Source organism: Budorcas taxicolor, chromosome 14 (genome assembly GCF_023091745.1).
Source record: "Budorcas taxicolor isolate Tak-1 chromosome 14, Takin1.1, whole genome shotgun sequence".
NCBI classification, from domain to species: domain Eukaryota; kingdom Metazoa; phylum Chordata; class Mammalia; order Artiodactyla; family Bovidae; genus Budorcas; species Budorcas taxicolor.
Window position 1 is genome coordinate 94637706 of NC_068923.1, and position 25266 is coordinate 94662971.

The 25266-nt window shown below is 47.7% G+C and overlaps 1 protein-coding gene across 1 annotated transcript in view; it reads left to right on the forward strand.

Annotated features, from left to right (window-relative positions):
• The window catches only part of COL14A1 (collagen type XIV alpha 1 chain), a 226611-nt gene that overhangs the window by 182566 nt on the left and 18779 nt on the right, over nt 1–25266 (forward strand). The window contains exons 41-45 of the mRNA XM_052651718.1: nt 419–472; nt 939–1010; nt 13248–13283; nt 14214–14280; nt 16572–16760. Coding sequence (XP_052507678.1) covers nt 419–472; nt 939–1010; nt 13248–13283; nt 14214–14280; nt 16572–16760 — 418 coding nt within the window. The remainder of the gene's footprint in view (nt 1–418; nt 473–938; nt 1011–13247; nt 13284–14213; nt 14281–16571; nt 16761–25266) is intronic.

The following is a 25266-nucleotide window of genomic DNA, read 5'->3' on the forward strand; positions in this document are numbered from 1 at the left end:
CTATTAGATTCCTGTGATAGGGGTCCCCTGTCCCTAAACTCTTAGGTCCTGAAAGACACTAATTCATCTTTGTGTCTGGTTGTTAATGACCAGAATTGATCCCCCTTCTCACTAGTTATGTTTAATTAAATAATAATAATAAAAAAAACACTTTCTGAAAATAAGTTCCTGTGTAAGTTTATAAGTGGCATTTCTTACACCTAACATTCTTACATTGGGCTATTTCATAGAGCCAACAGACACAAAAGTCTTTGCCAAGAACAGTTCCCATGAAGGGTTTAAAAGCAGTGAATCCTTGGAAGTTTGGAGCAAATGACAGGACTTGCTGCCCCAGATATGAAGTGGGATTAAATGCACCTTTTCTGAAAGCCACATAAAGCAGCTGCAGAGTTGACACGCCGTATTTTTCTTCCCGCAGGGCTTTCCTGGAAAGGACGGATCCTCCGGCCCTCCAGGTCCACCAGGGCCAATTGTAAGTATTTCCAGGAACTGCTGGGGCGTGGTGCTGCTTTAACACCGTTCACTTCTTGTGAGAGCTTTTCTGCTGCCAGGCCTTCCCTTTGCAGCCATCTTTGCTGTAGTGTGATGGCTCGGCCTCTGGGGCAGCAGTCTTCCTAAGCATCCTCTAAAAGGAATGTGTCCGGGGGGCTTGATTATTCCACCTGCGAAGCACTTCGCCATAAGATCACCTGCACTGATTTCTTTTTTACTAGACACAGGTAAGGCTTGAATTTGAAAGAACTACATCTAACCAATATAGTGGAGACTTTTCCAAAGAGAGTCTTCCTTAATTCTGTGGTAGTTGGAAACAGGAATAAGCAGTGAGTCCCGAAGTCTCGGCTTCAGGAAGGTGGGGGCTGCTGTTTGCTGCCCCTTCTGGAGAGCTGTTTTGTTGGGAACGTCTGTCTTTAACTTTGCTCCATCTTCCTGTCTACTAGGGCATTCCCGGAGCCCCTGGAGTCCCCGGGGTCACAGGAAGCATGGGACCCCAAGGTGCCCTCGGACCGCCTGTGAGTATGTGGCCGCAGCCCATCAGGATGGCTGCCCAGGCATCCTTCTGGCTTATTTGTGTGTTTAAATTGACAGTGTCTCTTGTGGTCAAAGTGTGTTTCCAGTATTGGACTCTTGGGGAATCCGTGAGGAAAAGAGAGGCTCTCCCAGGATAAAGATTAAGATCAGACTGTGCGTACATCAGGGCTAAAGACAAATGGTCCCGACAGGGAATGATCTGCAGCTACGCTTCCGCTTATATATACTTACATTGTTTGCCATTCTGTATTTGGCGAAGTTAACTCAATGGATCTTTTCAGGGGTTGGGTACGATGATGTCTATTAATTAGGCCTGTCTCCTGGACAAAGTCAAGGATTAGTGAGGATGGGAATAGGTTTTTCTTCCCTAAGTTGTATGAGAAAGACAGAATTTTGCCTTAATACACACTCTAACACAGAAGATGGACAGGGAGGCCTGGCATGCTGCGATTCATGGTGTTGCTAAGAGATGGACATGACTGAGTGACTGAACTGAACTGAACTGAACACAGAAGTGAACAGTGGTGTAAATGAAAACTCAGGGAATGAAATAAATTATTTAATTACTAGTTATAATAATAACCATTATAATAATTATTAGCTATAAAAACCAATAATTATAAAATAACTAATTAACAATTATATAATAAACAATACCATTAAACAACATGTTATTTAGATGATTGATATTAATTATAACTATTATCAATTGTTTTATTAATATCAATTATATTTTTATCATATAATCTATACAATGTATTTACAATATAATTATACATAAATTCTAATTAAATTAATTAAATAGTATTCTTGCCTTGAGAACCCCATGAACAGTATGAAAAGACAAAAAGATAGGACACTGAAAGAGGAACTCCCCAGGTTGGTAGGTGCCCAATATGCTACTGGAGATCAGTGGAGAAGTAACTCCAGAAAGAATGAAGGGATGGAGCCAAAGCAAAAACAACACCCAGTGGTGGATGGGACTGGTGATAGAAGCAAGGTCTGATGCTGTAAAGAGCAATACTGCATAGGAACCTGGAATGTTAGGTCCATGAATCAAGGCAAATTGGAAGTGGTCAAACAAGAGATGGCAAGAATGAACGTCGACATTCTAGGAATCAGCGAACTAAAATGGACTGGAATGGGTGAATTTAACTCAGGTGACCATTATATCTACTACTGTGGGCAAGAATCCCTTAGAAGAAATGGAGTAGCCATCATGGTCAACAAAAGAGTCTGAAATGCAGCACTTGGATGCAATCTCAAAAATGACAGAATGATCTCTGTTCATCTCCAAGGCAATCCATTCAATGTCACGGGAATCCAAGTCTATGTCCCGACCAGTAATGCTGAAAAAGCTGAAGTTAAATGGTTCTATGAAGACCTACAAGACCTTTTAGAACTAACACCCCCAAAAGATGTTCTTTTCATTATAGGGGCCTGGAATGCAAAAGTAGGAAGTCCAGAAACACCTGGAGTAACAGGCAGATTTGGCCTTGGAGTACAGAATGAAGCAGGCAAAAGCTAACAGAGTTTTGCCAAGAGAACGCACTGGTCACAGCAAATACCCTCTTCCAACAACACGAGAGAAGACTACACATGGACATCCCCAGAAGGTCAGTACTGAAAGCAGATTGATTGTATTCTTTGCAGTCAAAGATGGAGAAGCTCTGTACAGTCAGCAAAAACAAGACCAGGAGCTGACTGTGGCTCAGATCATGAACTCCTCATTACCAAATTCAGACTTAAATTGAAGAAAGTAGGGAAAACCACTAGACCATTCACGTATGACCTCAATCAAATCCCTTATGATTATACAGTGGAAGTAAGAAATTGATTTAAGGGACTAGATCTGATAGATAGAGTGCCTGATGAACTATGGACATCTGTGACATTGTACCGGAGACAGGAATCAAGACCATCCCCAAGAAAAAGAAATGCAAAAAAGCTAAATGGCTGTCTGGGGAGACCTTACAAATAGCTGTGAAAAGAAGAGAGGTGAAAAGGAAAGATATAAGCATCTGAATGCAGAGTTCCAAAGAATAGCAAGGAGAGCTAAGAAAGCCTTCCTCAGCGATCAATGCAAAGAAGTAGAGGAAAATAATAGAATGGAAAGACTAGAAAATTCAAGATACCAGGGGAACATTTCATGCAAAGATGGTCTTGATAAAGGACAGAAATGGTATGGACCTAACAGAAGCAGAAGATATTAAGAAGAGGTGGCAAGAATACACAGAAGAACTGTACAAAAATGATCTTCACAACCCGGATAATCACAATGGTGTAGTCACTCATCTAGAGCCAGACATCCTGGAATGTGAAGTTAAGTGGGCCTTAGAAAGCATCACTACAAACAAAGCTAGTGGAGGAGATGGAATTTCAGCTGAGCTGTTTCAAATCCTGAAAGATGATGCTGTGAAAGTGCTGCACTCAATATGCCAGCAAATTTGGAAAACTCAGCAGTGGCCACAGGACTAGAAAAGGTCAGTTTTCATTCCAATTCCAAAGAAAGGCAATGCCAAAGAATGCTCAAACTACCGCACAATTGCACTCATCTCACATGCTAGTAAAGTAATGCTCAAAATTCCCCAAGACAGGCTTCAGCAATATGTGAAACGTGAACTCCCTGATGTTCAAGCTGGTTTTAGAAAAGGCAGAGGAACCAGAGATCAAATTGCCAACATCCGCTAGATCATGGAAAAAGCAAGAGAGTTCCAGAAAAATATCTATTTCTGCTTTATTGACTATGCCAGAGCCTTTGACTGTGTGGATCACAATAAACTGGAAAATTCTGAGAGATGGGAATACCAGACCACCTGACCTGCATCTTAAGAAACCTGTATGCAGGTCAGGAAGCAACAGTTAGAACTGGCCATGGAACAACAGACTGGTTCCAAATAGGAAAAGGAGTGCGTCAAGGCTGTATATTGTCACCCTGCTTATTTAACTTCTATGCAGAGTACATCATGAGAAACGCTGGACTGGAAGAAACACAAGCTGGAATCAAGATTGCCAGGAGAAGTATCAATCACCTCAGATATGCAGATGACATCACTCTTATGGCAGAAAGTGAAGAGGAGCTAAAAAGCCTCTTGATGAAAGTGAAAGAGGAGAGTGAAAAAGTTGGCTTAAAGCTCAACATTCAGTAAAAAAGATCATGGCATTTGGTCCCATCACTTCATGGGAAATAGATGGGGAAACAGTGTCAGACTTTATTTTTCTGGGCTCCAAAATCACTGCAGATGGTGACTGCAGCCATGAAATTAAAAGACGCTTACTCCTTGGAAGGAAAGTTATGACCAACCTAGATAGCATATTCAAAAGCAGAGACATTACTTTGCCGACTAAGGTCCGTCTAGTCAAGGCTATGGTTTTTCCTGTGGTCATGTATGGATGTGAGAGTTGGACTGTGAAGAAGGCTGAGCACCGAAGAGTTGATGCTTTTGAACTGTGGTGTTGGAGAAGACTCTTGAGAGTCCCTTGGACTGCAAGGAGATCCAACCAGTCCATTCTGAAGGAGATCAGCCCTGGGATTTCTTTGGAAGGAATGATGCTGAAGCTGAAGCTCCAGTACTTTGGCCACCTCATGTGAAGAGTTGACTCATTGGAAAAGACTCTGATGCTGGGAGGGATTGGGGGCAGGAAGAGAAGAGGAGGACAGAGGATGAGATGGCTGGATGGCACCACGGACTCGATGGACGTGAGCCTGAGTGAGCTCCAGGAGATGGTGATGGACAGGGAGGCCTGGTGTGCTGCGGTTCATGGGGTCGCAAAGAGTCGGCCACGACTGAGTGACTGAACTGAACTGAACTGAAAGCTCCGTTTAGTAGTCATTCTAAAAAGCTGTAAACGTATTCCGACTGGGATGTAGTTACGTTGTCATTGTTCAAAACCTTCTTAGACCTTCTCTCTTCAAGTCAAGCTAGTGATGGGACACAGAGGAAGACTGGAGGGCTCTCCTTACACATCCTTTTCCGTTATCTCTGCTTTAGTCCACTTCCTGTAATGTGCTCTGGGAAGAGGAGTTCCAGAAGACATCCGCAGGGCTCAGAGAGCAAAAGGTTCTGGGTAAGAAAGTGTCAGAGACAGCGTATTAAATCTGTTTCTCAGAAAGTCATGAGAAATCTTAGGGTGTCAAAGGCTTTGAGGCATCTTGAGGCGCAACAGAAACAAACAAAAATAAACCCAAAACTGGTTTAAATTTGGTTGGACAATAAACAAATGCATTTGTGCATTGTCCCTTAATCCAGTTCGACTTGATCCTAATCCTAGGAGGATGGATAGGAAGGAAGAACAGGCCCTAGAGGGTGCTTGGCACAGGATGGCGGCTGTGTGTGAGGGGACAGAGTGACTCTGAAATGCAGAAAGTAAGGAGGGCCCCACCCTGCGAACCACCTGGCCTTGTGTAGCTCTGGAGCAGACTTTAAACATGGGCTTTAAATAAATTCAGAAACAGCAGTAGTTTTTTCCTGGAAATAGAATGCTTGTTGATATTCCCTTCAGTTGCTGCCAATCAGCAGAAAAGGGCCCTTGACAGTGGCGTTTGTGCCAGAGGCAGCACTGGAGTCTCCTCAAAGCCAGGGGCCCCCTAAAGCGCCCAGCCCAGAGTTCCCCTGGGACGCTGGGTGGGCACAGCCGCACGCCTGCCTCCTGCCAGACGGGCTGTGCCTCTCGGGGTGAAAGCTTGATTGATTTCCCGTGGATGGCTGTCCAGGAAGGCAGGAGGGAGAGAGACCAGGAGAGACACGCTGCACACTGAGAATAGTTTGTTTCCTATGGTCTGTGCCAGGAAAAGGCTGGCTTTCACGCACGCTGCCTTCAGCTGCTGACTTCCCAGGGCAGAACGTGCATCGCTGCTGCCGCCGTTTTAATTCCTACCTGAGGCGTAAGCTCAAGGTGCCTCCCCTGCAGGAGAGCAGACAGTGAGCAAGCGCGTGCAAGGGGCCCTGAGCTCAGCTGGAAATAAATGCCGGCGGGTGCGCCAGTGTCACGCCGCACCGTGAGCTCTGCATCAGAGGTCAGGAGACCTGGGTTCCAGGGGTCACCCTCACACGGCCTTAACTGGCTGTGTAGCCACATCGCTTAAGCTTCTTTACCTGCCTTCTCAGAATGTCAGTTTCCCAATTAATTCATTCAAAAATATTTATTGAGTAGCTATGCTGGATCATTGAAAAAGCAAGAGTCCCAGAAAAACATCTATTTCTGCTTTATTGACTATGCCAAAGTCTTTGACTGTGTGGGTCACAATAAACTGTGGGAAATTCTGAAAGAGATGGGAATACCAGACCACCTGACCTGCCTCTTGAGAAATCTGTAGGAGGTCAGGAAGCAAGTTAGAACTGGACATGGAACAACAGACTGGTTTCAAATAGGAAAAGGAGTACGTCAAGGCCTTATACTGTCACCCTGCTTATTTAACTTCTATGCAGAGTACATCATGAGAAACGCTGGACTGGAAGAAACACAAGCTGGAATCAAGATTGCTGGAGAAATATCAATAACCTCAGATATGCAGATGATACCACCCTTATGGCAGAAAGCGGAGAGGAAATAAAAAGCTTCTGGATGAAAGTGAAAGAGGAGAGTCAAAAAGTTAGCTTAAGGCTCAGCATTCAGAAAATGAAGATCATGGCATCTGGTCCCATCACTTCATGGGAAATAGATGGGGAAACAGTGGAAACAGTGGCTGACTTTTTTGGGGGGGCTCCAAAATCACTGCAGATGGTGACTGCAGCCATGAAATTACAAGACGCTTACTCCTTGGAAGGAAAGTTAGAACCAACCTAGTCAGCATATTAAAAAGTAGATACATTCCTTTGTCAACAAAGGTCCGTCTAGTCAAGGCTATGGTTTTTCCAGTGGTCATGTATGGATGTGAGAGTTGGACTATAAAGAAAGCTGAGCACCGAAGAATTAATACTTTTGAACCATGGTGTTGGAGAAGAAGGGACTCTTGAGAGTCTCTTGGACTGCGAGGAGATCCAACCAGTCCATCCTAAAAGAAATCAGTCCTAGGTGTTCATTGGAAGGACTGATGTCGAAGCTGAAACTGCAATACTTTGGCCACCTGATGCAAAGAGCTAACTCATTGGAAAAGACCCCGATGCTGGGAAAGATTGAGGGCAGGAGGAGAAGAGGGCAACAGAGGATGAGGTGATTGGATGGCATCACTGACTCAATGGACATGGGTTTGAGTAAACTCCGGGAGTTGGTGATGGACAGGGAGGCCTGGCGTGCTGCGGTTCATGGGGTCACAAGGAGTTGGACACGACTGAGCGAGTGAACGGAACGACATGGACAAGAGATGTGAAGGACAGGCAGGTGTCCATGAGGGACACAAAAGACGACCGAGATACTTTTTTACACTCATGGACAGTCTAGAGAGGGTGATGATTTTGTTCAGTATGTAAGAGCGTATAGTAAAGGGCAGAAAGTGGGAAACGCCTTACAGGAAAGGCCCGAAGGTCGCTAAGAAATCCCCACTGAGGGAGACCGGCAGGGATACAGTCTGCCCTGTCCCCTGAGTGGCGGGGTGGGGAGAACAGCCCCCGAGGAGGCAGCGTGGCAGTGCATTTGAAAGATGGATGTGCTCTGCCGCCAGGAAGACAGGAGGGTGGCCTCCTGCAGAGGGGATTGGGATGAGACCAAGACGAGCTCAGGCACGCCCCGAGCCGTCGTTCCCGTATTGTTCCGCTCGCTCCCGCTTCGTCGCTGCTGCCAACACTTCGCCGTCCCCACCAGCTCTGAGCACTCCAATCTCAGGCCCTCTTGCTTCCTCTGCAAGGTTGTCCCCGGACGCCCTAACGGGTCCCCGCCTCTGCCTGGCGCCGGTCTGGTCCTTCCTCCGGTTGCCGGGGACCTGCGTCGCGCAGAGCTCCCTACTGCGTCCCTTCCTGTCTTGAGTCTGCTCCCTGGACCCCTGGCCGCGGTGGGTGGGTCCCGTGTGGTCCGCGGGTGCGGGTGGCCCTTCGTCTGAATCCTCACTTTGCCTCCAGCGCGGCTCCCCAGAGGCCCTGCTCGGAGCTGAGTCCCGCTTTACTGAAAGCTCTCGCAGTGTTCCTCATGCCGCTTGACACCCCGTGTGCCTGGGGGAAGCGCTTCCATTCGTCTGGGTCGCTGCTTCTCCTTTCTCCCCCGGGAGCTCCTGATGGTTTCTCTCTAAACAGTGCTCTTCCGTCTGAGGTCCCCCTCCCAGCCTTACCTCGTGGGGTGGGAGACTGCATTAACTGTCAATGTCCATCTCGCCACAAAAAGCAGGGTTTCTTGAGGGCAGATATATATATGTATATTTTAAATCATACTCATGTTCTTTCTTACTCCTAGACCCCAGTTCAGCATCTCAGAGGGTAGAGTAAGTCCATTCCGTACAAATGAGTTCCATTCCGAGCGCGCAGCCGTCAACCCAGTTTGTTCATGAGTCGGGCAAAGTCAGCCTGGGTCTCCAGCTGGCGCAGGCAAGATTACTGCACTGTGACAGCTTTATAGTGCTTCGCACACAAAAGTACATAAAAAACACAACAAATAAAGAAAACATGTTTGATCTTGCAGTCCAGTTCCTGGCAGAGTGCAGGCGTCCAGGACAACAGCTGGCACACGGGGCAGGCGTCAAGCGAGCAGGAAGGGGGTACTGACCGGAGGGTGGGATACGGGCGAGCCGAGGGCGTCAGCGCGGGTGGGGGCCGGGTGCCCCACCCGCACCTGCCTCTGATGGAGAGCACGGTCGCGTCTTCGCAAGTTCACAGCTTGAAGGTTCGTGCGTAGGGGGCTTACCGTGCTTAATAAACGTTTGGTAAAACAAAGAGCGAAAGTGTGATTACATTCTAGTTAGGCTGGTACTCAGGTGAGTATGAGGAGATTAGTTTTACAGATATAGGGTCAGGCATGGAAGCTCAACTCAGAGCTGAGCTAGGGGTATTTTGATTTTAGTTAGCAGACAACTGAGCGACTTCACTTTCTGTTTTCACTTTCATGCACTGGAGAAGGAAATGGCAACCCACTCCAGTGTTCTTGCCTGGAGAATCCCAGGGATGGGGGAGCCTGGTGGGCTGCCGTCTATGGGGTCACACAGAGTCGGACACGACTGAAGTGACTTAGCAGCAGCAGCAGACACCTAATATTTGGGACTTGGACCATGAGATCATTCTTCTTTCCTTCAGTACTAAATTCTATAAATCTGTGAATGTAGCTACTGTATTTTCTTTTCTTTGCATGTCAAGTGTTCCTGAAATCAAAGTAAAATATGCCACTTTTTCTTGCCGACATCTACAGGGACTGTGTGTTTTCCATCAAAGCTTGTTTTGGTGGAGTTACAGACCTTCGTTCACTCAGGAATTTTGAGTTTGTTTTTATTTTGCAAAACGAAAAATCAAAGGAAAGACGTCAGAGAAGTTGGAATAAAAAACAATTTCTTGTCGTTCAGATGAGTTCACTAAACGTGTCTTTCCGGGAGACCACCTTGCTGTGTCTTGTGGCTACTTTGGCACAAGCATTGGTAGGCTGAGTGTGAGGAATTTCAGGCCTCGTTAAACGCATCAGTCTCTGCACACCAGAGGCGCCGACACCTGATGCTGTCCGTTCCCCTCATCACTCAGGTTTCTTTGACCAAGTTTCAAACAGGAAAAGTTAACACATGATAGCTAGCAATGGAAACATTAAGAATACGTTGGTTCAGAGACAAAAAATATTCAAGATGAGATAGATTTTAAGAAATGACTCAAAGACTAATTCTGAATGACTGGAGTGAGATTTGGGAGGTGTTTGTTTGCTTTTTAAATTACTGCATTAAGAAAAGTATTGCCCACACTGAAATGGAAGGTTCAGGCTAGCAAAGGTGTTGAGCAGTGCCCTCTTTCATGGCAGCAGTAGAGTGCACTGTGGCGAGCAAGCGTTCTGGAAACCAGCTGAGTGGCTTCTGGTCCCAGACTTTCCACTTTCTTATTGTGTGACCTTGGGCAGTTTATTTATCCTCTCAATGCATCACTCTCTTTATATGTGAAAAGCAGAGATGTTACTTTGCCAACAAATTCCGTCTAGTCAAGGCTACGGTTTTTCCAGTAGTCATGTATGGATGTGAGAGTTGGACTTACAAAGAAAGCTGAGTGCCGAAGAATTGATGCCTTTGAACTGTGGTGCTGGAGAAGACTCTTGAGAGTCCCTTGGACTGCAAGAAGATCCAACCAGTCCATCCTAAAGAAGATCAGTCCTGGGTGTTCATTGGAAGGATTGATGTTGAAACTGAAACTCTGATACTTTGGCCACCTGATGCAAAGAGCTGACTCATTGGAAAAGACCCTGATGCTGGGAAAGATTGAGGGCAGGAGGAGCAGGGGATGACAGAGGATGATCCCAACCGGAGGGATTAAATGAGTTCACCTTACAGGGGTGTTAGACAGCTTAAATGAGTTAATGTGCCGAGATGTGTACTTGACACGTGGTAAAAGCAGCTTGAGTTTTAAACCACCAGTATCTACAAACCATTTCTTGGCTTATTAAAGATGAGGAACAGATACTAACTTTTGTTTCCTGACTTGGGGAATTGTATTTGTATTGTATTTGAATTTGAATTGTATTTGAATTTGTATTTGCATCAAATGCTTGGAAAGGGAGAAGGCAGCAGTCCTAGATTTATAAGAAATATTCTAATTTAACATTGCAGTTCACTGAGTAGTCAAGTGACTCTTTTCACAGGCTAGGTGGTTTTGGAAATATAAAGTAATATAAGTTATGGCCCCCAGCGTTAGAGATCTCACCACCTCCATAGCGAGAAGAGAAATCTTTGTGTTACATAGTTAAATACGGCTTCCCAGGTGGCAGCATGGTAAAGAACCCAGCTGCCAAACAGGAGAGACAGGAGGCTTCACTGGTTCTGGAAGAGCCCTTGGAGGAGGAAATGGCAGCCCACTCCAGAGTTCTTGCCTGGAGAATCCCCGGGACAGAGGAGCCCGGCGGGCTGCTGTCCATAGGGTCACAGAGAATCCGACATGGCTGAGCAAATGAGCACACACACGGTTAAAAGTATACAATGATGAAGACTTAGTATGGAATAGGTGGCACTTGAGTAATGCATTAGAATATTGCTGCTACTTAATATATAAGATACACGCTTAGTACCTTTCTCACAAGTGTTCTGATATACTGACTGGACCAGGTCTGCGGGAATGAGAAGCCGTACTTTTGATAAGCAGATGGTAGTGGACGTTGGGGCCACACAACGTAACAAGCCTTTGAAAGCGAGGACTCTGACTGTCGCACGGGTATCTGAGAGTCACCGGGTGGCCGGATGCAGGCGGAGCTGCCGGCGGCCAGCGGTCACCCAGCTTTCTGAACTGCACCCTGAACTGCACCGGAGGGCGAGCCTCGTGGCTGTGCAGAGGATGAGCCGGAAGAGGAGGGTCCCTCGTTAGGGAAGCTGGCTAGGAGGAAGGTGCGAATGCCCTGGCATGAGATGGTTGGGGCAGCAGCTGGGTGGTGGAGCAGAGGGGTGGGTACGAGAGGAGCTGCGATGCCGAAGTGTGGGGGGCGCTCCTCGGTGGTCCCGTCACGAAGACCCCGAGCTCCCACTGCAGGGGCTCGGTTCAGCCCCTGGTCAGGGAAGTAAGCTGTCCCGTGCCGCAGGGCACAGCCAAGAACAACACAAAACAAAACGCGTGAGTGTGTGAGAGGCAGGCGTGCGAGAAACAGGGGAAGGAAGGAGGACAGAGGGGCGGGCGGGCCGGGCCGCACCTGCTCAGGGAGTGGGTGTCGCGCTCCTCTTCCCTCTGGAACCCCACCCTCGGTGACAGCCTGTTTGTCACCTGAATCAGCCCCAGTACAACTATTTACACCTCTGACAGCCGCAAACAGTACAGGTCAGGGCGTCTCATTTTTCCAGAAAGCCAGTTTACCTGCACACAATGGAATGAACAGAATTTTTATTTTGGATGACTAGCTGAATAGAGATTTTTGTAAAAGAGACTGTTTGATTTGGGACCTGTTGAGATTATAGTAACAACTGGGAACAGCCTGACAGCGTGACAAATTCCATCTGTAAATGGCACTTTCTATCCTTCTGGTAGAGGTTATAAAAAAGTGTTGTTCGGTAAACTTATTACCCTGCCTTGGAGTTGAAACAACAAGAAGAAATTCTTCTGAAGACACGTGTTTTGCATTATACATGTAATTTCATTGCACAAACACTAAAAAAAAAAACACCATTGTTTTTCAGCAAAAGTTTTAACAGATATGGTAAGGTTTCCTATGGGTCAAAGAGTAGCTAAGCCACAAAACCAAACAATAGTTGAGCTGCGAGCTCACGTTTATACAGGCTCACATTACCAGGGAGAATCAGGGAGAAAGCCTCACGTGCTGTTAATCCCGAATGGAAAGCAGAGTGAAGAGCTAGCATTACACAGATTCCACCTTTCACTTGAGCTCTGAGGTTGGAAGATGTTTTCCTTTCTGTGAGAGATATGCTTTCAAAAATGAAAACCATGTCTCTTCTCAGCAGAGATTTGTGAAATCGATTGTGCAGCATCAGGAGAGAGAGGCATTTCGTGTGAAAAGATGTGAATGATTTATTCAGCGACACTGTATTACAAAGCAGTATTGCTGCAGGATCCCAATTTTGTGTTCAAGCGTACTGTGACTTTGCATGCAGAGACTGGGCAAGTGAAATGTTTAAAATGTCTGTAGGACCACAGTGGGGACGTGGACGCAGAGAAGAGACAGACAGGAGGAGGGAGGAAGGAAGGAGAGCGCAGGGCGAGTGGAGAGAGTAACACGGATGCTTACCTTGCCATGTGTTAGACAGATCGCAGTGGGAAGTTGCTGTGTGACCCAGGGAACTCAAACCTGGCTCCGTAAATCCTGGAGGGGTGGCATGGGGAGGGATGGGGAGGGAGGAGGGAGGGGTTCAGGAGGGAGGGGACACATGTCTACCTTCGGCCACTTCATCTTGTTGTATGGCAGAGACCAGCACAATATTGTATGGCAGTTATCCTTCAATTACAAATAAATAAATTTAAATAAATGGATAACCAACGCGGTAACAAGAATAGCACAGAGACGCTGCTGCTTGGCGGGATGACAGGCTGCTGTCTGTGTATTCCTGTGGCTGTGTATCTACTTTCGCTGCAGAATGATGAGCGCTAAGGGAAACCTCTTCATACAATCAGAAAAGATGCGTACCATCATGCTTGGCTGAGTGCAGCGTCCTAACTCGACAATTTACAATTTTGCAGGGTGTCCCTGGAGCAAAGGGAGAGAGGGGAGAGAGGGTGAGTATCTCCGGGCCCTCGGCTGCGTAGCTTCGTCCCGGAGCCTGGTGAGAGAGGGCGGCTCTCTGCCCGGGTCAGTCATCGCTGTACTACCCGACCCCCGACCCGCCTCCCCCGACCCCAGCTCACCCGACTGTGAGCACCTTTTCAAGCGGATCCACCCCTCGGGCTGGAGGTCAGGCCAGCTGGCTTCGCGTTGCAGCTCTGCTAGTCCGGCTAGGCGGCCTGAAGCATTTGTTTAGGGATGAAACGGAGAGGACCACTCATTTAACTCACAGAGTGGATTTAATGAAGACATTATACAGCAGATGGGAAGAGGTTTCAGAGAAGTAAACGCTCTGTTCAAAACGCCGAGCGGCAGATCGAGGCTTGCGTGTTTCCGATATCGGCACCCAGGAAAACAGTGACGTGCCGGGTCAGAGCACTGGCCGTGAGGCTTCAAACAGGTTATTTCAGGGGCCGTTTCTCTCCTTTGAGAAACTGTGCCGCTGCTCAGGTAATCGTGCAGTCACTTCTGATAGACGCAGTGGTGAAAACTTCCTCGGTGAAAACTTGGGCAGTACGTTTTTAACTCTGTAAATGGATTTAGCGTCTTTCCTCTGGTTGCTATTAGTAATCAGTAAGCCACTGCTTGAGAAAGCGCTGTATTTTACAAGCTCTAAAGAGTGACAAAGAAGGCGTTCACTAACATATAGTTAATGGGTTTGTTCCAAACACTGAAACTCTTAGAATCTGGGACCGAAGCGGGCTCGTGCGCGGGCGCGTGCGGGGTGCTCGCCCCTTGCCTGTGTGCGCGGCGGGCCGTCCTGCCCGTTGCTCGGCGGCGAAGCGCGGGGGGCGACGGTGGGTCCAGTCCCAGCTCCGTCCTGGAGGTCCTGCCCCGGGCTGGGCCGCGGCCGGGAGTCAGGGCTCCGCTTTTCTCTCCTCCAGGGCGACCTTCAGTCTCAAGCGATGGTGAGGGCGGTGGCGCGCCAGGTGTGCGAGCAGCTCATCCAGAGTAAGTGCGCCGCGGCGCGGGTGGGCGCCGGCTCCCGGCCGGGCGGAGACGCGCCGTCTGCGCGAGTAGGGACTCAGCGCTGTCTCGGTGCAGGCCCGCCAGCTTCGCACCCGGCCACCGCTGACCCACCTGGGGTCACTGGCGCTTCAGATGCAGCCTCATTACAGATCACCCTGGCCTTCCACAGCGATGGTGCAGGCGCCAGATTCCTCTCTGCTGTTTGTCTGGAAGCCCCCTGTTCGCCCGTGTAGGTTTAACTTGACTGCCCAGATCACATCTTCTATTTCTTCTTCATGTCTCCAAATAAATAAACCTTCTTCATCAAGGGCTAAGGACTTGAAAGCTGCCAAACTAGGGCAGCAGAACTCGCCCCCCAGCCTCCGGACTTAAATCAGTCTCTCTTTCTTATCCGTGTCTTTGGTTAGCCCAAGGCCCTTCTCTGCAAGACTCATGCCATGAAACACAAACACAGGAGCACACGCACGCACGGGTACAAGCCTCACGGGGCGTGTGACGGGGTCCTCCGGTCCACGCCAGAACCTGCCCCCGAACACGCTTCACGTCACGCCTGCCCCATTTCTTCATTTAAACCTGAGCTTTCCCCCTAGTTTAGATGCTCCCTCTATGTTACCGTTAGTCCGTTTTATGCTAAATAGCACACTAGTGTGTGTGAGATAGAGAATTTACAAGTGAAACTCCTTAATACCGAAATAAGAATCTCTGAAAACACAATTAATTGTAGAAGGGAAACAACATTAAGGAGAATATGTCTGCAGCTAACCTGTATCTTGGATTCTTTTGTAGGTTTCTCATTTCAAGTATACAATGCAAATGGGTACAGAATTATTTTAAGGAAGCCTAAGGGTTAAATCCTAATATGACTCATTGGCCATAGCATAAGGACTATATCACAATAGTTACTGTCTTATTCCACTTTGGAATAAAAATGTTGTGCGGATATGTGATTGTTTGAAACGTGGCCTAAAATTTGAGATTTCAAAATCCAATTTTTCCCCTCAGGAATTGTCAGATTCCTGTGAATAATTTCTCGGAAACCAGCGAGGTTATACCAGAGCTGAAACAGGCCTGTAAAACGGAGGGCCTGCCTGTCAACATCCTTGTCGGAGAAGGACGCGGCAGAGACTGGATGTGGCCCCATGAGCACAGCTCAGCCTCTCCAGAGCCGCGTCTCTGTCACCGAGCTTCATCTTTCCTCCCTTCAGCTCCGCCTCAGAGCTTGGTGACCACGTGGCTTATAATTCCTCACTTGCTCGGTTATCTGCTTTTTAGTCCAGAGCTAATCAGAAGAATTATGCTAGGAAACGTTGAACTGTGTGAGGCTCCAGTGACGACCTCTGGAGAAGTAGCGGAGGACGCCCCTTTATCAGAGCAGGAAGCTGAGACAGCAGGGGCGGACACGGCTGCTCCTACCCGGACTGCCAGGAACGAGCCTCCTGGCGGGCCTGCGTCATCAGCCGCTCTGTCCTAATGACGGCCCTGCTCCTAGGCTTAAGAAGGCATTGGCCGTATCTTAGAAATCACCCCTCTAGAAACGGTTGCCATTCCTTATTTAGGGTTGGATATTTAAAGAGGAATAAATAATAGTCATTTGGAAAGTTCACTTCTGTAGGGAAATGCTGTCTACTGATGATGCTGGGAAAATGGGGAATTATGATATCAAATATTTTCTCAGTTTTTACTTGTACTTGTTAACATCCATTCTTACAGGCTCAACTGAGTTAAGGGATAATGAGAAAAAGCCAAATTAAAAAAAAAAAATTAAGCTAGTGAGAGTTTCTGCAGCTGGGACTCAAGTAAAGGTTTCTGCAAAAAGGCTTGGCAACGAAGAGATGAGTTGAAACAGGGCGCTTGTCTGGGGATTTGTGAGCAAGAGGGTGGGGTAGGCTTTGTGGGTTGGGAAAAAAGACAAATCATTTGGGCGGAAATTGCTGGAGAATGGGGACTGCTGCGTGAGGGTTTAGGGGTCAGAAAAATGTTGGGGGTAAAGATAAAATTCATGACCTCTGCTCAGTGATACTTACTGAGATGCTGACGTGAGCTGTGGAATTCCAAATGCATGAGATGGAATTTGAACACAGTCCAGCTGCTAATATCATCCAAAGGGAAATGCAGAATCTTTTCATTTGGAAATCAACTTATTTCAGAGGGATATGCCTCTTGCCTTGGTGGGTGCCTAACAGAATTGTTCGGAGCCTTGACAAATAGTATATCCAGTTCTCCCATTGCACGCGTGACCATTCATCGGATGCTGTGTGTCTTTCCTGTCTCAGGTCACATGTCCAGGTACACGGCCATCCTTAACCAGATTCCCAGCCACTCGACATCAGTGCGGACCATCCAGGGGCCTCCCGGAGAGCCTGGGAGGCCGGGCTCCCCGGGAACTCCTGGTGAGCAAGGACCCCCGGGCGCCCCGGGCTTCCCAGGAAATGCAGGTGTGCCAGGCTCGCCAGGAGAGCGAGGTAAGTGGGCTGTGCCTCTCACTGGGTGCGCTGACACAGGGTAGCAGGGGCGCTCATGCAGGGACAGCATTCCAAAGAATGGACTAAATTAATTCTGCCCCATCTATTCTCCAGCTTCTTGTTTGTTTATCCCCAATATTGAGAAAGTTGAGTAAGCTACAGCATGTTTATTAATAAAGCTTGTGTCCAGAAGGAGGATCAGAACTCCCAATTCACCTCTAAGAAGCTTTTGAGCTAACGAGAGAAAGGTGTCCTCTCTGGATGGATGAATTAAAAAAACTGTGCCCCAGCCAGTTAGCATTAGAAAATGCTTCATCTGGACAGATGTAGCGTCACACATGCGTGTCGACTGAGACAATGAAAGAAGCACAACCTCACAGCGGGAGCTGTGCCCCGGGCACAGCCACTCAGGTTCCTCTAGGGACAGCTCCAAACAGGGGAGGGAGGAGCCAGTTGTACATGCCAGGTTTGTTTTGGCAATGAAAAGCCAGCTAGTGGGAGCATCGAAAGATGACTGTTAATTACAGAGAAACAGGCAGGCACCTCAAACGAATGAACTTGCACTTTCCTGTGCATGTGAAGATGCGAGAATCTGGGCTCATGGAAACCACTGCTTCGATGTGAACCTTGTCTCTCTTTGGCTGGTATTCTGTTCTTTCCCATCCTGCGTTGCCCCAGTGCGCCCTGCTGGGGGCGGCTGTGGTGGCTGCGGGCCTGGTGGGCGCAGCAGCGCTCGTTGGTGTGGCCGGCGGCATTCTCGGTCCTCCTGGCAAGTGGGGAGCTCACTTTCCGGGACTGGTGTTTTTCTTGCGCGGTGCCCATGCTAGGCAACAGTCAGTAGCAGCCTCGAGGTAAGACATGAGTCATGTCAACTCAATGATTCGGATGTGCCTGCAGAGACCGTGCTGATTCTAAACTTCAAATGAAATAGACATTTAATCTGTTTGTGGCTCATCTTCCTATAACATGAGGTGGTATTTTATTTAATAATTCTGTGGGTCAGTGTTTAATTTTTTCTACTCAAGTTTCTTTCTAATAGAGATCCTCCTTAGCCTTTTCTTCCACCCTTTCCAGGTCTCAGCAGTATTGTGCAATATAGTAATGGACTCTTTTGATCGAATTTCAGCCAGCTCTGTAATTGACCAAGATCTCTCACTCCAGAAGCAGGTCAGATCAAAGAGATGTGGGAGAATGGGGTTCCCGATTAACCACAAATAGGCGATAGGAAGAGTTTCACACTTTCTAGGACACAGTTTTATAGAATGCAGATCCGGAGAAAAGCTACCTAGTGAGACCTGGTCTATGAGTCATTTTGCTTTAATGAGATGGGCTGGGTATACTCCTTTGATCGAATGTGGGATGCAAAATGCCGATTACGGAGATAATATTTCATGCTGATTCTTGCTCCATGCTGACAGGCCAGGTGCGTTTCTGCCTCTGCGCTTTTGGACGCTTACTTCATTCTTCCCACTTCTGGAAATGCCCTTCCTTTTCCCTGCCTTGTGTGTCTTTCTCTTAGTTCGAGACTCAGCCTAACCCCTGTCACATGCATGAAGTTTCTGTTGATGGTTCTAGACCCACAGATGTCGCCGCCCCCTGCATGCCTGGGGCTCAGTCTCTCGTGCCAGTTTCAGCCGTCATCACGTGTTAGTGAACAGCGCGATTGCGGAAGGCAAGGGTCAGGTCTGAACTGCTCTGCAGTAACAGGCCCTCGCTAGAGCATCGTTGCTGTGATCGCAACCCAGTTCTGCTTTTCCTTTCCGAAGGGTTTTCCCGTGCCAGGGCACTAAGTCAGCAGATGCAGAGAAGGACATGGTTTCCTCACGGAATGCCAGCGATCTGGCAGCCGGGACGGTGGCCGTCTCTGTCAGCAGGATGCCCTCCAGGGTGTGGGTGGTGGATCGGCCGTGACTCAGGGAGCACCGGGCCAGCACTGAGTCACTCTGCAAGGCGCAGGATGTCTCTGTTCTTTTTGGAAGTTCTGTCCTCGTTCTTGCCAGACTGCCTTCCCTGCTCTGCAAGAACTCCCGAGTGCTGGGAACAGAGGAAACCTCGGCCGGGGGCCTCAAGTAGTGGCCCAGACAGCCCTTGAAATATGAGTTTCTGCGATGGAATTATCTGACACAGACACGCATATTCCTAAAGAGTGTGGTAAACACGCAGAGTCCTGCATTTCACGACCGTGGGGGCGTGGACAGTCAGACAGTGAGAGGTGCTCTTTGAGCACGAGGGAAGGTGGGCTCGTCCTGCCATTTACTCACCTGTTTGTTTCTGGCTGAGCTGGGTCTCTGCTCCCGCGGGGCCCTCTCTGTGGTTGGGGCGCGTGGGCTTCTCCTCGCGGCTCTCTTGTCCTGGAGCGCGGGCTGCAGGCGCGTGGACTTCGGCCGTTGCAGCTCACGGCTCTAGAGCGCAGACTCTGCAGTTTGGGTCACGGCTCTGTGGCCCTGTGGCATGTGGGATCTTCCCGGATCAGGGACCAAACCCGCGTCTCCTGCACTGAGAGACAGGTTCTTCACCACTGGACCTCCAGGCAAGCCCGGGAAGCTGATGTTGATTGATCACCAGCTGGGGGTGTGTGCTTTGGGTGTAAGGTTGGGGTTTATAGGCCAACATCCAGAGAATTCTTCATTCCCAGCAAAGTGTTTCAATCGCATTGCAACTGGGGTTTGTGGTTGCAAGGAGAACAATAATTTAAGAAAGAAATTCATGTTGCCTCACCATGTTTCGTTAGTTTCAGGTGTACAGCAAAGTGATTCATCTTTTGATCTCAGCCTTGTGGTCCAAGTACCCGGGAAAGAGTGATACGGAAAAATGTCTGCCTTTCCACTAAATCAAACAGCCACATTTTAAAACCAAAGAAGTTTCAGCCACCTTTTCTTCTGGCCTTTGCATTTTATATAAGAAAGAAGCACAGGAGACATTGAGGTCCCAAGAGGCTGGAAGTCAGCCAGGGTCAGGGCTGGAAATGAAAACAGGGATCACGTTCGAGGGTTTTTCTGTGTGAAATATGATTATACTCTAGAGTACAGTTTTAAAAGGACACTATATCATAAAGGGTAAAAGTGAGTATCATTAGTAGGCAGTTTACTTAGGCAAGTAATAAGCTACGAAAGAAAGACTAAAAGAAATGTGGATGTTGAAGCTGGCGTAGCATTGTGTGGAGCCTCTTTCTGCTGAGTCTTCATTAAAAAAAAACAGGACTCTTGTGCACGCTGCTGCTGGTGCTGCTAGGTCGCTTCAGTTGTGTCCGACTCTGTGCGACCCCGTGGACTGCTGCTGTATTCAAAATGGATAGCCAGCAAGGACCTGTCGTAGAGCACATGGAACTCTACTTGGTGCTGTGTTGCCGTCTGGATGGAAGAGGGTTGGGGAGAATGGATGCATGTATATCTGTGGCTGAGTCCCTTCTCTGTTCACCTGAATCTGCCACGACTCTGTTAATTGGCTAAACCCTAATACAACATAAAAAGTTTAAAGTTTGAGAAAAACCATGACTCCACTGACTTTGGCCAAGTTTTCACCAGCGGTGCCCTCTACTCTAATTTTTTGAAAGGATTTTCAAACTAAAGTACAATGTACAAGAAGAAATGCATCTCACATCACGACATGGTCTGCATGCCGTTCAAACTCGCATGACTGAGGCAGACAGAAACAAAACTTGCCCTTGCCATTGTTTCCTGTTCCCTTTTGTTAAACGGCTGAAGGGCATCCTGGAGAACTCTCTTCAAAACTCCAATAACCTATATGGGAAACGAATCTGAAAAAGGATAGATACATGTATGCGCATAACTAAGTCACTTTGCGGTGCCCCTGAACCTAACACAGCATTCCAAGTCAACTGTGCTCCAGTATAATTCTTTTTAAAGGTTAAAGCGTATCTTTGGCTTTTATGACCTCAGTGTGAAACATATTGTGCTGGTTCAAGATCTTTGATTAACTCTCTTTTTATAATTGATATATTATAGACAAAGAATATGCATTTTTAGAGAACAGAAATTACAAAATTATATTCCTTCGGCATTAGCTAGATGAAGTGGTGACCATTCATGACTTTCCTCATCCGCTAACGGAAGACTGTACTTCCATCTGATTGTCTTCCTCAATCTTGTTAATCCTGTATCGCCTTTACCTTAAACAAAGTATCCTTGTTCAGTCACTCAGTCGCGTGAGTGGACTGCAGCACGGCAGGCCTCCCTGTCCATCACCAGCTCCTGGAGTTTACCCAAACTCATGTCCATCGAGTCCGTGATGCCATCCGGCCATCTCATCCTCTGTCGTCCCCTTCTCCTCCTGCCCCCAATCCCTCCCAGCACCAGGGTCTTTCCATTGAGTCAGCTGTTCGCATGAGGTGGACAAAGCATTGGAGCTTCAGCTTCAGCATCAGTCGTTCCAATGAACACCCAGGACTGATCTCCTTTAGGATGGACTGGGTGGATCTCCTTGCAGTCCAAGGGACTCTCCAGAGTCTTCTCCAGCACCGCAGTTCAAAAGCGTCAGTTCCTCGGCGCTCAGCCTTCTGTGTGGTCCAACTCTCCCATCCATACGTGACTATGGAAAAGCTATAGCTTTGACTAGTCAGAACTTTGTCAGCAAAGTAATGTCTCTGCTTTTTTAATATGCTGTCTAGGTTTGTCATAGTTTTTCTTCCAAGGAGCAGACATGTTTTAATTTCATGGCTGCTGTCACCTTCTGCAGTGATTTTGGAGCCCAGGGAAATAAAGTCTGTCACTGTTTCCACTGTTTTCCCATCCATTTGCCGTGAAGTGATGGGACCTGATGCCGAGAACTGGGTTGGCCAGAAAGTTTGCTTGTGCTTTTCCTAGGCTGGCTCTAGTTCCGCTTTTGTTGTTATTTTAGTCGCTCAGTCGTGTCCAACTCTTTGCAACCCCATGGAATGCACCCTGCCAGGCTCCTCTGTCCACGGGATTTTCCAGGCAAGAGTGCTGAAGTGGGCTGCCATTTCCTCCTCCAGGGGATCCTCCCGACCAGGGATGGAACCCGTCTCCTGCATCGGCAGGTGGATTTTTTACCATTGAGCCACCAGGGAAGCCCCGAGTAGTGCTTGTCTTTAACTTCATCAGAAACAATTAGATTGTATTGTGACAGCTGTCATATCAGTGTGCATTTAAAAAGTTATCAAAATTGGCGCATTTTTGTGTAGCCATTTTAATATTGAAGATGGAAGAAAAAGGCTACATTTTTGGCATATTCAGTTCAGTTCAGTTCAGTCGCTCAGTTGTGTCCGACTCTTTGCGACTCCATGGACGGCAGCACACCAGGCCTCCCTGTCCATCACCAACTCCCGGACCATGTCCGTTGAGTCGGTGATGCCATCCAACCATCTCGTCCTCTGTCGTCCCCTTCTCTTCCTGCCTTCAATCTTTCCCAGCATCAGGGTCTTTTCAAATGAGTCAGTTCTTTGCATCATGTGGACAAAGTATTGGAATTTCAGCTTCAGCATCAGTCCTTCCAATGAACACCCAGGACTGATCTCCTTTAGGATAGACTGGTTGGATCTCCTTGCAGTCCAAGGGACTCTCAAGAGTCTTCTCCAACACCACAGTTCAAAAGCATCAGTTCTTCGGCGCTCAGCTTTCTTCACAGTCCAACTCTCACATCCATACATGACCACTGGAAAAACCATAGCCTTGACTAGATGGACCCTTGTTGACAAAGTAATCTCTCTGCTTTTCAATATGCTGTCTAGGTTGGTCATAACTTTCCTTCCAAGGAGTAAGCGCCTTGTAATTTCATGGCTGCAGTCACCATCTACAGTGATTTTGGAGCCCCAAAAAGTAAAGTCAGCCACTGATTCCACTGTTTCCCTATTTATTTGCCATGAAGTGATGGGACCAGATTCCATGATCTTTGTTTTCTGAATGTTGAGCTTTAAGCCAACTTTTTCACTCTCCTCTTTCACTTTCATCAAGAGGCTTTTTAGCTCCTCTTCACTTTCTGCCATAAGGGTGATATCATCTGCATATCTGAGGTTATTGATATTTCTCCTGGCAATCTTGATTCCAGCTTGTGCTTCCTCCAGCCCAACATTTCTCATGATGTACTCTGCATAAGTTAAATTTAGAATATTATGCTTTATTATTTCAAGAAAGGTAAAAATGCAACTGAAACACAAAATGAGATTTATGCAGTGTATGGAGAAGGTGCTGTGACTGACTGAGCTGCTGAAAGGGGCTGATGGAGTTTCGGGCTGAAGATGTGTCTCTGGGTCGGCTTTGGGGGGCCGACCAGTTGAACTGACAACGATCAAATCAAGAGATTCACTGAGAACAATCAGCTTTATCTTGGGGCTGCCCAGGTGGTTCAGTGGTTAAAACCCACCTGCCAGCGCAGGAACACAACAGACACGGTTCAATCCCCGGTCGGGAAGATTCCCTGGAGAAGGACACGGCAACCCACTCCAGTGTTCCTGCCTGGAGAATCCCATGGACAGAGGAGCCTGGCGGGCTACAGTCCACGAGGTTGAAAAGAGTCAGACACAGCACAGCACAGATAAAATATTATATCACTTGGAGATAGCCGCTACGCTGAAAGTATCCAAGTCAGGGTTGGAAATCGCTTGCATCAGCTTGGTTATGTTAACCACTTGGATGGTTGGGCTCCACGTAAGTAAGAGGAAGCCTTCTTGCCCTATCTCTGCCTGAGACTATCTACCGAGACCTAGTCAGAATGTTCTATGTTTAAAACAAATCATGATGGCAATAAAAAATGAATACAGTAATATGAGACAGAAGAAATTGTGGGGCAAGTGAAACTAACCACCGCCAACCACACCAAAGGCCGGTTTTCATCCAAAAAAGATGGTGTTGTGTATATGGTGGGATTGGAAAGGAATCTACCATGAGCTCCTTCTGAAAAACCAAAGGATTAATTCCAACAAGTACTGGTCCCAGTTAGACCCACGGAAAGCAGCACTCAACAAAAGCCCCCAGAGTTAGGCAAGAATGTCCATCAGGATAACACAGTACTGCATGCCTCTTTGGTGACCAGGCGAAAACTGTCATAGCTTGGCTGGGAAGTTCTGATTCATCCGCTGTATTCACCAGACATTGCACTTTCGAATTTCCATTTATTTCAGTCTTTACCAAATTCTGTTAATGGAAAAAATTTCAATTCCCTGGAAGACTGTAAAAGGCACCTGGAGCAATTCTTTGCTCAAAAAGATGGAAAAAAAGTTTTGGGAAGATGGAATTATGAAGTTGCCTGAAACATGGCAGAAGGTGATGGAACAAAATGGTGACTACATTCAATAAAGTTCCCGGTGAAAGAGAAAAATATGTCTTTTATTTCTACTGGTACTTGAACAGCAAAGGAAGTTTTCGGACGACCCACTAACGTTCCTAAGGCTGTGCGGAACCGTCTCTAGATGTCTTCTTGCAGAGACTCTAACAGACAGAGGATCCTCGGAGGCTAAGGGTTCACAGGGAGCCTGCAGCTCACACTGCTCACCCAAAGCTGAAACTGCAGGTGTGGTGGTTTCATCTCAGCCGTGTCCCCTTTACGACCCCATGGACTGCAGCCCGCCAGGCTCCTCTGTCCATGGGGTTTCCCAGGCAAGAACACTGGAGTGGGTCACCAGTCCCTTCTCCAGGGGATCTTCCTGAGCCAGGGATCGAGCCCGCGTCTCTTGCATTGGCAGGCAGCTTCTCTACCACTGAGCCACCAGAACACTCGGGCTGAGCCTCGGCCAGCGGCTGTGTCCAGAGCCGGAGGGCTCCGCTCGCGCCACGGAAGCAAACGTGAGGCAGCCCCGTTGCTCGCTTGCTTTCTCCCCGCGCTTACGCTGTATTGTTACCTTATGTCAAAGAAAGGCGATTCCTCGTGGGCTAGAACCTTGCTGCCTTTCCGTCTCCAGGCAAGTGGCTCTGTATTCTGGCTTCCAGAATTCAGCAGGTGTTCGGATCAGCTCTGAGTTTCCTCTGTTGGTCCCTGAACTGTGACAGTTGAGCCCTGACTGTTCTGACTGCCTCACTCTCCACTCACAGCCCCGTATGATTCTAACTAGGTCCTCCTGAGAACTCAGTGTCTAATTCCGATCTCTGGATGTCATTCCCAGATGACTGTTCTGTTCATGTCCTTATTCCGTGTATTCAGATGTTCACCATCCTCACTAGGATCTTGAACCATCTAGAAACCCAGACAACAGTTAAATTCATTGGTCTAGAGTCCACAAAATTTAGTTTCTTTCTTTCCCTGAAAAGAACGGGGGGATTTCCTGGTTTCTGTCTCAGGCAGTTACTTCAGTTTCCATGGCTTTCCAAAATGTATTAGAGTAGAGGAACCTTTCAGCTAAAGCTTTTCATTTTTAGATTGTGTATCCATAACAGCTGGAATTCATAGCTGGTTTACTTTGTATGATAAATCAACAAGTATTTACAGAATGCAAGGTTTGCGTAAGACTCTTGGCGGGGCGGGGTGTGAGGTAATATTATTTACGGCTTTTGCTTGTCAGGCCTCAGGTGCATCTGCCAATATTGTGCTGTGTTCC